This window comes from Hirundo rustica, chromosome 3 (assembly GCF_015227805.2).
Source record: "Hirundo rustica isolate bHirRus1 chromosome 3, bHirRus1.pri.v3, whole genome shotgun sequence".
NCBI classification, from domain to species: domain Eukaryota; kingdom Metazoa; phylum Chordata; class Aves; order Passeriformes; family Hirundinidae; genus Hirundo; species Hirundo rustica.
Genome location: NC_053452.1, coordinates 97,895,960 through 97,911,069, shown reverse-complemented (window position 1 = coordinate 97,911,069; position 15,110 = coordinate 97,895,960). Strand labels below are relative to the sequence as shown.

General features: G+C 35.4%; 1 protein-coding gene across 1 annotated transcript in view; it reads right to left on the bottom strand.

The window, feature by feature from the left end:
- The window catches only part of TPO (thyroid peroxidase), a 37,262-nt gene that overhangs the window by 197 nt on the left and 21,955 nt on the right, over nt 1–15,110 (bottom strand). Inside the window, exons 8-12 of the mRNA XM_040058174.1 lie at nt 9,662–9,920; nt 8,981–9,151; nt 7,956–8,193; nt 4,185–4,393; nt 3,180–3,350 (exon numbers count right to left, since the gene is read on the bottom strand). Of these exons, the coding sequence (XP_039914108.1) occupies nt 3,180–3,350; nt 4,185–4,393; nt 7,956–8,193; nt 8,981–9,151; nt 9,662–9,920 (1,048 nt within the window). The remainder of the gene's footprint in view (nt 1–3,179; nt 3,351–4,184; nt 4,394–7,955; nt 8,194–8,980; nt 9,152–9,661; nt 9,921–15,110) is intronic.

Here is a 15,110-nt window from a genome sequence, read left to right as displayed (position 1 = left end):
ATTCTACACTTTCAATGAGACATAAGATAAAAATCTGTATTGTTACTGTTTAAAGGACAAAGTAGGGGACTGTTGTTGTTTTTTTTTATTTTTTGATTGTTTGTTTTAAAGCTGGAAATGATAGGAAAAAAAAAATGCTGCTTTCATAATCCACCAAAAGCTACAAATGACAACTGGCTGTATTTTCAAAATCATAAACCCTAAACTTGAGAGCTGTTCTTGCATGAGTTTATGTCCTTAGATTTTACTTCCTTTATAAACATATTCATACTGTGCTCTACAGAGATAATGAAAATAATAATGCAGACACACTTCTGTATACATCTAGGCATGATTTTGAGAAGCCAGATTTTCTGGTTAGCTTTGGTTACAAAATATATAACCGTAATTTGTGATATCAGTGCAAGGATGGTTGTTTCTAGATACTATATACATTCTGTAAAATGACAATATCCCTGCAGAAGGTTGGGCAGATGAACAATTATCCATTGGAAAATGTATATACACATACTGTTCTTGAGGCCTTTCAAGTTCTTTCACTTTCTGATTATGTGATGAAATGGGAAACAGCAGTGCAGGACAGAAAATGCTCAGTGAGGGAAAGAAAGGGGTCTTTTAATACTTTTGCACCTTTCCTCTTTCTGTGTAATATTTACTTGCATGACTGAATTCACTTGACTAAAAGTAGGTGTCCAGCGTTGTTTTAGGTAATTTACCATTGGTTCTATATATCGGACAGCTTGTTTAATGTCTCTGACCAATGGTCCTGTGAAGCACTGCAAACCCTGTGGACAACTAGTCAAGTCTTAAATGTCTTCTCTTTTTGGTTTTATTTCTTTCCTTCTCTACCACAATGTTTGATCTGCTATTTCACTTATTTTCAATCAGTATTAGAAACTGACCTGTATTTACGGACTCAGTTTAGCATTGTCACTGAGACCAGTTTCCATCATTGGAAATAGGATCAAGCCTTAGAGTCTCAAATTTTAGCACAAAAAAAATAGCTGTGTTCAAAGATAGTTATCAACTAAGACAGTCAAAAGACTATCATGCAGGAAAAATCTAAAACTTCAGAATCCTTAAGAAACAATTACTTTCATAACAGTTCTTTGAAGCAGGAAAATAATGTGTTCTTCAGAATGAAGATTTCTGAGTATTACTCCCTTCAAAACTACATTTTGATTTAATGTTCACTGGTTTAATCATCATCCCAGAAAGAAAACCTGCACCTTTGCCTGCACTGTAATTCAAATGTGTTTCTTCAACTTCTGTAGATCCACAGTCATGCTATCTGCTAACTAGTTAACTTTTCTTCATCACTAAATTGTGTCAGATCTGACCAGCCTACCCTGCTACTCAGAGAGCAGTGGTGTACTAAAGCAAAGTAAAGGGTTATCTATCAGGAGTATGACATTCCTTAATATAAAGGAAGGTAGAATATTTTAGCACTAAATGCCTTCCTGAATCAATAGAAATTATATCAGTCAAAGCCCAAGTTAGGAAGCGGGAATTAACAGCTCTCAGAATCCTATGCCTTTGTCAGCAATCCACTCTGTCTTTTCCAGAGCAGCATATAATTTTGAAACCATCTGCAGAAATGTTAAGCTCCATCTTCCTCATTATATTGCTTGATTTATCCCTAATTTGCTGAATATTTAAAAGAATGGGAACATATTGCACAAACATGTGTGGAACAAAGTGCTTTCTACTGTAAAACTCAAGTAGCATCTGCATAAGTGGGTTTTGATGGTTTTCCTTTAATAAAGGCATTGCTTTTTAAGTATATGCAGCAGCCTGTTTTCTTGTAGAAGATATACAGTCTTTTGTTTACATTACTGAAAATACTTACATATTAAAAGAAACTAGGACAAGGAATTATTCACTCATTTAACTTATTTATTCCATTTGCTGCCAGAACACTAATCTATTGAAAAGGTTTTATTATAATTTATTTAACGGCTTTATTTCTTTATATAGTATTTATGTGGGAGGAATTCAGTGGATAAATAGAATGTGAATAAAGGAAAGAGCTGCAAATTTCATCTGACTTTTTCCATACCAGGTATACAATTAGAATGAAGGGCTTTTTATTCCACTTTCACAGAGATACTGATAAGCAGACTGCTTTGTGGATGAGCTGCAGCACTTGCACTCAATTTACCACCATCCATAACATATTCTGAAATACAGCCTTTTTGGGTTTAGTTTTCTCTCATGTTCTTAAAAAGCAGAGATGAGTGAATATACACACACACATATATACATGTATATATGAGTATATGTACACACTCATTATAAACACACATTTGAAATGTGAACAGAGAGAATTCATTCTTCATAGCATGAAGAGTGAAAGTCTCGAAATATTTGCCACATTCTCTTTCTAACCTATTCTACTAAAAAGTAAATGTAAAAAGAAAACAGAAGATGAAATTATTATTAAAATAACTGAAAAATGTTCCTGTGAAAATGTGCCAGAAATATGTCTGTTTGCTATTTTTCACCTGCTCTACTTTTGTACCTGCAGAAGTAATAACTTCTAGCAAATCTTTTCACAGCTATTTGGGGGAGGGAGGTTGTACCTAAAGTGATTATTAGTTTCCTTAATTTCACTTATTCACTTCACAGAATTTTTTTTTTTTTTCACTTTTACTAAAATTACTAGGATGACGTGACCTAGTGGTCCAGAGTTTAACTTTTATCTAGAACATCCATTGAAACAATGCCGGGTAAATGACAACTCTCTGTCATGCTGTTATGTTGAATGTAGGAGGAAGCAATGTATAATTCTGATTTTCTGCCTTTTTTCCCCTTTTCTCCTAGCCATTCCACACCCCCCCATCCCCCAGGCTGTTAATAGACTTGATTTTTGCTTAATTGGGCAATTTTTTGTGCCATTTTTCTATCATCAACTTGATTGATGGATCAGGATGGGTAGAGATTGAGACAGCAATTCTGGAGAACAGAGTTTTAAGTTTTTGTGTTATTATACCTATAACCCCAAAATGCTATCTACAAGAAAGTATAGGAGTGAATTCACATCTGATGAGCTATGGTGGATTTTAGCTGTTAGAAAATTCAGAAATAAATAATAGTAATAATAATAGTAATAACAACAACAACAACAACAACAACAACAACAAAACAACAATAACACTAATAATAATAATAGAAGATACCCATACAAACTGGAGCCTCAAAGTTCCATCCTTTGCTTGTGCAGGTTAATTGCTCTTCTCCTTGTAACTGAAATCCATAGTAACATGTATAAGTCACTATAGATTTTCCAGATTCTGAACAGTATACAAAATCACCATGTTCCACGCTCTTGGGTGTTCCACATAGTTCATCTATAAATAGAAAGTCTTATTACAGGCTTTTAAAAAATTTCCATCTTACACTTGCAAATGGATGGCATTCTCCATTACTGCTATAAACATTATCTTCCGTGAAATTTTTCACATGTTTTAAGGTGATCAAGACTTAAATTGTTAATTTCTGGAAAAGAATAAATATGGAATACCAGGGGTTTTATTTATAATCCTCATAAAACTAGCATTACAACATAAGAAGGACATGGACCCGTTGGATCAAGTCCAGAGTCGGGAAACATTGATAATCAGAGGCCTGGAGCACCTTTCCTTTGAAGAGAGAGTCTGAGAGTGTTGGGTTTGTTGTTGTTGTCATTGTTGTTGCAGCCTGGGGAAAAAAAGGCTCCAGGGAGACTTTTTTGCAGCTTGTCAATTTAAACTAATCTTTTAAGAATGATTGGAACAAACTTTTTACCAGGAGCCTGTTGCTATAGGACAAGGGGTAATGTTTTTAAACTAAAAGAGGGTTGATTTATACTAAATATAAGGAACAATTTTTTTACAAGAACACTGAAACACTGGCATTAGTTGCCCAGAGAGGTGGATGCTCCATCCCTGGAAACATTTGGATTCAGATTGCACAGGGCTCTAAGCAATCTGATTTAGTTGAATATGTCCCTGGACATTGCAGGTGGGTTGGACTAGATGACTTGTAAAGATCCCTTCCAAGCCGAAATATTCTGTGATTCTATCATCCCACTTCTAAGTGATAGAAATACTAAAGGTCTGATTCAGACCAGCAATTCAAGATCTGCCACAATGCAGGTCAGTACTTCAACTGCCCCTCCCCTCCCCTCCCCTCTACTGGATTACCTTCCTGATAAAATTCTTGCCAAGCTTCTAAGTTTATCCCAGGTATATTGTTACAATGCTTAAAATCCTGTGGAAACTTTCCAAGTTGAAAGGCATCTGACGGCACTTCAGAAATTCCTGTGTTGTCACAAATCACACGGGACAGTGAATGTTTTCTGAGTTCATGCTTTTGAGCTTCTGTGAAAACATTATCATTTTCCCACCAAAATCTGGAAAGATTGATAGAAAATTTTTTTGAAAAGATCAAATTCAAAGAGCTGGCTATTCTTGCTTTCACAGTACCTTATATAAAAGACAAAAAATAAGAATTACAGCAAAAATAGATGAAATATAACAATAAAAAGAGGAAACGCCATGACCATACAGAACCGGTCATAAAAAGGCTAGTGTGTGTCTGATGTACTGATCAACTCAGGTTATGTGTTAAACCCAGCAGAATTGCTTTTCATTGATTAAACAAGTCCACAAAAGAAGTTACAATCCTGAGAGGAAAACTTGAGACAAATTTGATTGAACTGGATCCTTATTCCTACACACAATAATATGTGCTGTTCACTCATAAATTGTTTAAAGCATAAATTACAGAAGATTTGGAGTAGTAACCATAATAGATTTCCCCATACCAGAGCTTTTGAATTCTGCTTGCCCTTACTGAATCACTGCAAGGAAAACAGCTATTGTTGAATGGTTAATTAGGAGTACTTAAACTGCTAAGAAACCTGTAGATATGCAGATTAATTATACTAGAAAAACATAATTATGTTTTTGACCAGTAATTAGGAGTTTGATCATACAAAAAGTATCAAAGAGACAAGCCATGCTTATTTTTATCAGAATAGAAGTGTGGTGTCAGAATAGAAGAACCAGTTGGTGCTACAAAGGTATATCTATTAAATGGTGACTGTATAAAATATATATGTATGCATACATATACATCTAAAGGTAAAAGGAAAGAAAACACTGGGGAGAAAAGGAAAGACAAACATTTTGTATATAAAGACATGTAATTAATGGCAAAAATACTTCCGAAGGGTTTGATAGAGCATCTCCATTAGTACATTAAACAGTGGTAAGTGCTGCTTAGTTCCCTGTGGGTCTCAGGCCAGGCCAGTTAGGATTTTCCCAAATGCTAGGCAGGATTGGTGGTAAAATGCCTGAGGACAGTCAGCAGTAGATATGGGAGTGATTACACTGTACAAACTGACCTCAGATTTAACACAAGACATACGATTTATAATACAGGGGGCACATGGCTGAGGTTTCTAGAAAGTCTGTGAGTTTTTGTTTACATTTGCCTGATTAGGGGGAAACAGTAATATTGACTGTAGACTCTATGCATTTGAATATTGTTATGAGCTCCCTGTAAAGGCACCATACAAATGGGAATTCTGATTGTGGTGTTGGCGGTGTTTGGGAGGATGAGGATTGCCAGTGTGCCCTAGGGAGGCTTTTCAGGGCAAACTGATCCTGCTGCCAACAGGAACATATCTGCTAAATAAGGTAAGTGCATGTGAAATTTTGGAAAACTGGCTTTATTTATAGGCCAATTATTGCCTTCAGAAGCCTGATTTGTTAAAAAAACTCATCCCATTTTTCCTAATTGAAGGAGGAGGCAATGTACAGAAACAGAGTGGGAGCGAATGTCCCACATGTTAGCAGCACTGTGACAAGAAATGCAGGAGATGGAAGTGCTGGAAGAGAGAAAATAAGAAAGGAGCCCTCCTCCTACACCTCATCTGCACGCTGTCCCTAAACTTCTCAGAGCATCCTGAAACCTCATTGATGATTCCGAGGTGCTTTCCCATAACCAAAGCCATTAAAGTCTTTTGTCTGCTCAGTTCTCCTACATCTGTCATGTCCCCTTTCATATACATTAAAACCTATTCTACTTTCACCACAAAATTCAGTTATATCTTCAGGCCTAAATGAAAAAAAAAATTTTTTTAATCTACCCAACAGATAGGTGTTTAACAAACATTTTGGTTTACTCCATTCAATCTGTATCCGGTGACCAAATCCCTATGCAAAGAATGACAAAACCTCAGAATTTTTGCCCAAATATTTCAAATCCTGAGATTGCAAAAATATTCAGAGGAGAAAGTGGTGGAAGAAGGCTGATGGATCAGAAACTATTTTTTTCTATTGATGTGGTTAAGACACTACATGAGTTTAGTAGATAGGAAGAAGAAAACTTATGTTTTGTCAGATTACTAAGAAAAAGGTTTTAGGGCCATCACAATTTGGAGATCAATCAGATGACAATTCCAGGTAGTCCTGAGTTTTGAACTTAAGGATTACATTAGAAGAGTTATTTTTAAAACCCTGCACACACACCTTCAATTAGGGTATCTAGTGTGTTTAGTGTCTCTGGTGCAGTTACAGGTAACACCCAACACTCTACCTGAACCAGAAACTGCAATGAGTGTTAGATTTTCCATTCTTATGTGACAACTATAACAGGTTACATACTTCTAACTGCTCTTAGGTGGTTTCTTTGTAATTAATGACAGAATATAATTTCACATTTAAGTTAGCTGCCACAAACTTTGTGGTAGAAACCCATGGAATACTTTCATTATTAGAACTCTCTTCCTCAATTTGCAGTTAATGTATTAAATTGTGCTTATGTTTATTTAATGCTAGTAGCATTATAAGACACTGAATGTTTAGTAACAGTGTAAAGTACTGAATAACAGAAATGAGACTGGAAAGACCTCCATAGATGCTCCTTCCCAGATAGGGACAAGTATGCTTGTACAATTCAGAGACTTTCAACCATGCTTTTAACACAGCTGAGTAGAATATTTGTTGTTTATACAGTTTCTGCAAATAAAATACCACATTTATGATTACCATTGCTTTTTCTTGTAAGCTAATTAATTAACATTTTTTAAAGTTCAGATTTAAATTCTGCCTTGGATGATTATTTCCATAATGTTTTTTTTTCCATAACAGTGACTTATAAGAGGAGCTTAAAGGTCATTATAAGGACCAGATGTACTTAAAACGTCCCTGCTAGCATGGTGTGAGCAGTTTTAAATTAGTCGTCAGTCGTCTCATGAGATCCAAAATTACTGCCACAAGTACAGGACAGAAATAAAAAAAGGTTGGTTTTATAATTGCTTCACGAGCAGAAGCAAGATATAAACAGTTTATTGTACCCTGTTGTGACCTGAAGCTGCATTTCTCCTGCTCTTCTGGTATGAAGGGCTGTACTGGCACAAGATCCTGGTGGCACTCCTGCAGGGTTCATTGAAGTGATATCCTATGCTGTGTCCAGTGAGGCAACTCTGGGAACACTCTGCAGTCCCAATTCACACAAGGCCAAGTACATAGTGTTTTTATTATTCCCTCTATGAAGCCTGAATTACAGCTTTTTCCTATCCCTTCTGAGTTTGCTGCAGTTGCCAAAGAAAAATATTGAGGTTCTTCCAGCTCCTGAGCCCAGTGCAGCCCTCAGGGGGAATAAAGCCTGCACAGTACTACATCCATCCAAGTTACTGGCCCTTGTCACAATTACCTTCTGCATTTTCAGCAGGAGTGTACAGCTGGACACCTCAGTACCATAGAAACAAACTCCAAGTCATCTGGAATTGAGACTATGTACAAACCAAAGAAGAATAATCAAAAGCTCACCCAACAAAACTGAAGGAATTAAGACAAAAATGTGCAAGATGCAGAGAATGATTTGTTAGAAGCATATTTAAGTGGCTGTAAAATCTCCATTGCTACTGTGTTTCTACACATGATTTGACTGTATAAGAAACTCACCGGTCACCATCCCTTAGTGCTTTCATTTGCTTTCCAATTATACATGCAAACAGAGGACCAGTCCTAGCACCTGGAAGAAAGTCTTCCACAAGACCGCCAAGCCAAACATCAATATTGTTAGGATTATGGTACAGTTCCATGATTTTTTCAGTGACATTGTGATTAGTCATGACTGTATTCAGGTCAGTGTGAGTTTCCAGTTTTGGTAAACCACAAAATTCTCGCCATTCATTATAACCTGCAAATACAATGTTTAAAGGAAGATGAGATTTTTATGTTAGGCATGATAAATGAAATTAATAAATTTATAAGCACTGGGTTTTGACAACCTGGATCATTGTCATGGACAGTTATGTATAAAAAAGGTCTACTAATATTGGTTAAATTGATGAGAGAAATTATGGCAGGATCTGAACTAAGTTCCTCCAGTCTTCCTCTAAGCAGGTATATCCGTGGCCCGATGGGCTATTAACTCCTTGACTGTTAGTTCAATCTTACCCTGGGCTGACTGGAGTAAAAAATCTAGTGCAAAAAACCAGTGACAAACATGTAATATTTCTTAAAATGTGCAGTACCTAACTAAGCCATCTCACCACTACTGGAGACCTCTGTCAACACCTTCTGAGGCTGGTGGAGCCAGTGAGACTGTGCCCAAATTGATCTATCCCACAGGTTTGGGACAGCCTGCTGATGGGAAGTGGCTGCTTCAGGCAGAACACCCCACTTCTCAGAGCTGGTTCCAGCAAAAGCAAGCCTGGGGTACCTACACTGAGCACACACTGATCCATTCACTAGTACTGTTCTAGATTCCAAATTTACCAGATTATTTTAATTCCAAAAGCTGTCAAATACTCTCCATCAAAGTTAAGACTGTACATTTTGAGCAATGTACATTTTAAAAGATACTTAAATGTCTTTCTGATTACCAAAGATATTATTTAAAAGCTTATGATTACATCCCAAATATAAGCAGTTATAGTTCAATTACCAGTTGGAAGAAAAAATCAAGAAAAATCAAGAAAAACCTGGGAGTCCATGATCACGGCCACGTTGTAAATTCAGCGATGATAAATCAAGTGAACCATTATTGGACAACACAAACAGTTTTTCTGTTAACTCCTCATTCAGCAGTTGATCTTGTACCTGCAGTTTTGCTGGATGTGCTAGAAGACCCCTTATTAAATGATCCAGGCCTCCTTCAAAGATTAAAATGATGGTATTATAGCATATATATAAAACTTATAACTTTTGTAATAAATTTGAATGCATATATGTTTCTATGTTTTAAAACATTGTCCACACAATGTTTTTACATTCAAACATATACAAAAATTTCCTTTAGCTTAAAGTAGAAGCAACAGAGGTATGAAAAAGCTCTTCAGGTCTAAAAGAACTTGCAACCTCTTGATAAAGTCATATGCAAAAAAGTCCCAGAAACATCTTCATCATCACTCGTCCCTCCATTGCAAATTTACCACGCTGGTTTAATCTGGAGAGTAATGTTTTTCTGATTCAGTCAGCTATTTCATTGAGAATAATAATTCAAGTTCCTTTTAGTGCTCTGGAATCCAATCAACAACTTAAATAAATGATTTAATTAAATAAATATTCCCATTCCTAATTCAGGATAACTTTGAAAAAAATTTACAATATTCGGAGGAGAAAAAGACCAGAAAGCAACAGAAGCAGTTTAAATAAGACCATACCTTCTTTAATGAGCCTCCAAGGACTAAAGAAAACTTCATGCAAATGAAGATTTGGGAGTTCAGGATCATCTAAATACTGTGCATTCAATCGCCTTACTATTGGTTGGATTGTTGCATGACCAAAACGAAAAGCAGCTGTTGAAAATACATTAGAAACTGTAGGATTCATTGTGGGATCATAACCTGTATAAAGGCCAATATACAGATTAAAAGCATCTGGACCAATGATTTTGGGAATGTAATCTCTTAAAGTTATAATCTGAAAGAAAAGAAAAAGAAACATATTTCAGCTTTTCTGTAGAAGAATAGTAATGGATCCCAGGTGCTAAATGCTTTTTTCTTCACTCATCTATGCCCAGGCATTTGGCATAAGTAAGAACAGTGCTTCCTGGAAAACAGTATCAGTCTTATTTTTTCAGTAAGGGGACAAATGATCAGAGAGAATCTGTGGTACACCTCAGGACAGAGCAACAGTCAAGCCCTGTTATGTCTTACCATAAATGCTAGACCAAAACCTCCCGAGCAGAGATCACCAATGCTGTTCATTTACAAACCACGGGGCTAATCCAGCTCACAGGATGTGTGCTGAGATTAAAAATGTAAATTATAATGGCCTTAAAAATGGCAATGAAAGCATAAGCACTATAATGTCTTTCAAGAGCACTTTCTAATGTGAACAGATGCTATTTTCAGACATATATTTATGACACAAATCCTCTTTTATTATTATTTGAAATGATGAGGCTTTAAAATACTTGTGCCCAAAATCTCCTTGTAGACATTTTATACCAAACTTAGGCCAATTTATGGACTTCTAAAAAATGCACATCAAAAATGAAAAGACTGATAAGCACCTTCTGTCAAATGCTTTTGTAATGTGTTACAGTGGCATGAAAAAGCATAGGACTAATCACGACGAAAGGAAAGAGGGGAAAATGTTCTACTGTACCAAATAAAATGAAAATGCATTATAGGTTAAAGATTATGCTGAACTCAATAAAGTAATATGAGACAAATATGAAGCACAATAAACTCAATAAAATACCTCATAGATTCAATATAATATGCAATAAATACACCGACAAATGTACTTTGAACTTGATATAGTGCCTATTGAAAAAATAGCTGCCATAAAAGGACCTTTTAAAAAACTTGTATCTTTATTTTAGGCACAGAGCACAGACAAGCAAACCTTTCCACAATTGGATCACTTTTCTCAGAAAGCAGAAGTTTAGGTTTTCAGGTTAGGTCGTGCAGTGAACAAAATATATAAAAGACAAAATGTAAGAATCCCTTTTTCAGCTTATTTAATGCAGCATATGAAACAAATGAAATTATTGCAAGAAATTAGTACTGACAGTGTCATTTGAAAAGCTAATCTTTTGCTTTATTCACAAAAGTTTTGCAAGACAGGAGTTCTAATTTTAGATATATAGTTTTTACAATCAAAGACCTTATGGAGGAATAGGTTAGTCACGTATACATGATCCTGGTATGACTAATTTTTTGCTCATTTTAAATGTTCCCAAGCTAAGCTGGTCAGGAAGGCCAGACTCCCTGAAGGAAAGGGCAGCTCAGATTTTTCATTTGCTCCAGAGGTAACATCTTCATTTCTGATTTCCTTGATAGGAAAGGAGGGATTGCCATTTCAAGACATGAAAATTAAAAGGCTGAGGGTTAAAACGGGTCCTATGCCTGCCTACCCTGCACTAGGAGAGGCATCTCTTTGATGGAAACTTCCAAAGGCTAAATGAGGCTCCATCAGGTAAAGGTGAGTTTTAGACAGTACAGGCTAAGTTGTTACTAATACAGAAGAATATGATACTGCTACTGGAATCTGCCAAAGAACCACATATGAAATATCATCTAGCATTTGTGTAGTCTCTGGATGTGGCTAAATTTTTCTGTGTGAAGCCAAGGAGAGGCTCACTATAGGGTCTCACAACTGACACATATAAAAATTTTAAAGATAATGCTAACGGCGGAGAAGCATCAAAATTATTTTTGTTAAAATTCTTTTACATGCAGACCCTTCTCTTAGAGATTGATATAAAAGGTTTATTTACTTTCATAAATAAGCACAGTACTTTCTTTCAGTAGAGTATTTCTTCAATAAATGAGATTCTCCTGTGGAAGCAAAGGAATGTGCTTGTTGCAAAATTGTCAATAAAATCAGACAGAAATCGACTACATGGGAAAGAAACCCCAAACTAGTATAATGAATGGCTCCATCATTTCTGGCCTACTTTGAGTATATTTATTAACAAAAAGTTAACTTTTGGGTGTTTGCAGCAGCACAAGGAATGTATGTGGATATCCTGTGTCTGAATCTACACGGTACTGAGTGGTCTCAACACCTTGTGACATTTATGAGATTAGTGGTAATCCAAGCTCTTCTTAGGCTTCATTTGTCACCTCATAGCATCAAATCCAAGCTCTACAGAAGCTTCATGAAGAAAAAAAGTTTAATCTATAACATCAATACCTCTACTATCTCCTGGCAGTCATTGCTCCAAAAGTACAAATGAATAGAAATTTATGACAAATGAGCACTGTTTTTTAAACAGAGGCCCATACGCTTGGTGTTTATATAAGATTTTTTAAACTAAGATCATTTAAATGTTATTCATTTAGCTGTAGCAGAGAAAATAAAACACTAATTTCTTAGCAATTGAGCCAATCATTTGGCAAGTATTCAGACAGAAACCGCATCTGAGTGTCAGAAAAGGCTTTGTATGGATTATGCATCATATCATGAATCCCATGTGCACTGTTTACAGAAAAAGTAACTGAATCCTGACCTGTAAACACCAGAATACTGTAAGTCAGATAGGATGTTACTGTTAAAGGCAACACTCTTCTCTTTCAGAAGGCAGAATTGCAACAGGGGTTCCCAAGGTTTATGAATTCACTGAGTATCCTGGCTGCATTTTTCTCCAGGCTGAGCCACCTTCAGCAGAAGGCAACCACATGTTATGTATTTGGAAATAGGTTACATAATTTCACTTTATTTTTGAAAATTTTTTTTCATGTTAAACATTATTATCAATTAGATTCAAAAGATCCAGAAATTCTTATCACTTTTCATAGAGCTCAGGAGAATTTCCTTGCAAAAACCCAAACAAGGATATCCCAAAGTAGGTGTGAATGGGGCACAATGACTGGAACAGGGAGAAAAAAAAAAAAGAAAAAGAAAAAAGAAAAAAGAAAAAAAAAAAAAAAACAAAAAAAAGAAAAAAAAATAAAAAAAAAAAAAAACAAAAAAAAAAAATAAGGGCTGGAACAGAGAATACAAAAATATGTGAACTACCATAAGGATAAATAAGGCCAAAAGTGCATCTTGTTATAACCATTGTCCAGCTGTAACTGAAGAGGAATAGCATCTCGCTGAGATAGTGTAGTGCCAATTAAATGAATCTTCTGCGTTTGGAAAAGATTGCAGCAATAATAGAGAATTATCAAATATATATGATGTATAGCTAGGATGTATAAATTAACACTTTAATTCATTAAAGTGCCATGCATGGTTAGTTTGCAGTTTGCACTGAAATTACTAAAGTATTTACAAGGGATGAAGATGATGTTGAAGTCCTAAATTTTTGGGTAAGTGGTGATTTTACAAGGGTTCAATTTTTAATTAAAAATTAACACGTTGTTATGTGTTCTGTTAATGGTCCAAACTACACTTTATAAACGTGAGTTCTGACATTGTTCAAGACATACTATTTTATAATATATAATATTTATCTATCTATTTATTATTTTTAATTTCATATTTCTGAGAGGAGCTATCTAATCACCTAATTTCACAAGCAAGTTTCATCCAAGTAGTTGATGTATACGTCTCAGAAGTCATCCCCTTTTAACCCATTACTTGGACCATGCACGATGCTCAGAGAACACAATGTAGAGATGTAGAAGGAAGTGAAATAAACACCTATATGTACACTGAAAACTAAAGGCATAAATTTAGGATCAAGTGGGAGCAACCGCATTCACTCAGAGATGGTTCTCTGGTACTGTAATAAATTAAAGAGAATTGGATTCAGATTGACCTGTGAAAGTCCTGCTCCATCTGACTAGTGCCAAATCATCCTTCTTTCATAATCTAAATGGCACATCAGGGGAAACTCTCTCCGAAAAGAACAGCATAGGTGTGTGCAAGCTACATATGTATGAGATATTAATGTTAAGACTAGCAGTTACATAATTGAACATCTTTTCTTCAGCTATTAAACAACAATGAAAAAATGTCTTTTTGCACAAAACATGAGGTAAATCAGAATATGTATCTTTACCACTGTATACTGCAGTGTTAATACTTTATATAAAGCTAAGCATGTGTAATTCCCATGAAACATAAAGGACAATTACAACTCCTTATCAGTGAAACTGTGTAATGCAGCCAAAAAAAAATCTGTTTTGTGCAGGATCTCAACAGACAATTGTTATATTTGGTAACTCTGTCGAGTTTCTATTCTCAAATACTTGTCACTAGATATATTTATGGTGCCAAAAAAACATCCAGGAAGAAAAGTATGATCTAAAGAGAGATTTTTTTTCATCTTCTTTATTCTGGGAAGAAGAAAAGTCTTTTTGTTCAATTATCTATAATTACACACCCACAGGCAGGACTTATGCTTGAAAGTATTCCTTAAAAAAAAAAAAAAAGAGAATTTTAGCAATGTGTAGCAACTGGAAAGAAACTTGATATTGGAAATCTCAGGGTAAATTCAACCAGAGCTTTCATTAGCGCGCCAGTTAACATACCACACTAATAGAGAAACTCCAATTATCTTTCCTGAATGAATGTCTCTAAACCTAGAGATATAACTAGATATAACTCAAACACATTTCTAATGAGCCATAGGCAAATCTCATTAGTCTGTGATACCAGCAGAGATAATGAGCAGTGCTGATCCATGCAGTGCATTGCCTTGCACAAAGCGGTTTCTATCAGGCCATAGTGTTTGTGAATGTAAACCAGAGGGGTGTGAATGCACAGAGGCCTGCTTTTGGACTTGCACTTTTCTTCTAACAAGTATTAACAACTATTCTGACTTGTCAATGCCATTCTTTTAATGAAAATAGCATATTTATGGCAGAGGAGCTCATCTGGTTAAAGCAAACAAACCCCCAAACATTTCAAAAGAACTGACTAAATACAATTAAGTGAAGTATGTTACTTCTCTGAAATTTTATGGTTTTGAGTGCAAGTAACAAAAGACTGAAAGTCTTTCTTATGCAGGTGGTTTCCTAAAAGAAACGTGCTTCATATTCTATTCCACTGTCTAAAAATTGTGGCAGAAGAAAGGAAAATTTTTTTATCAGAAAAGCAAAGTTTTCTTGTATCCTTCCCCCAATTTATCTTCAAAAAAGTCTCCTTTGTTAGTGCAAAAAACCTCTAAATTGTAAGAGTCAGAAAACATGTCTAATACAAACATTCTTA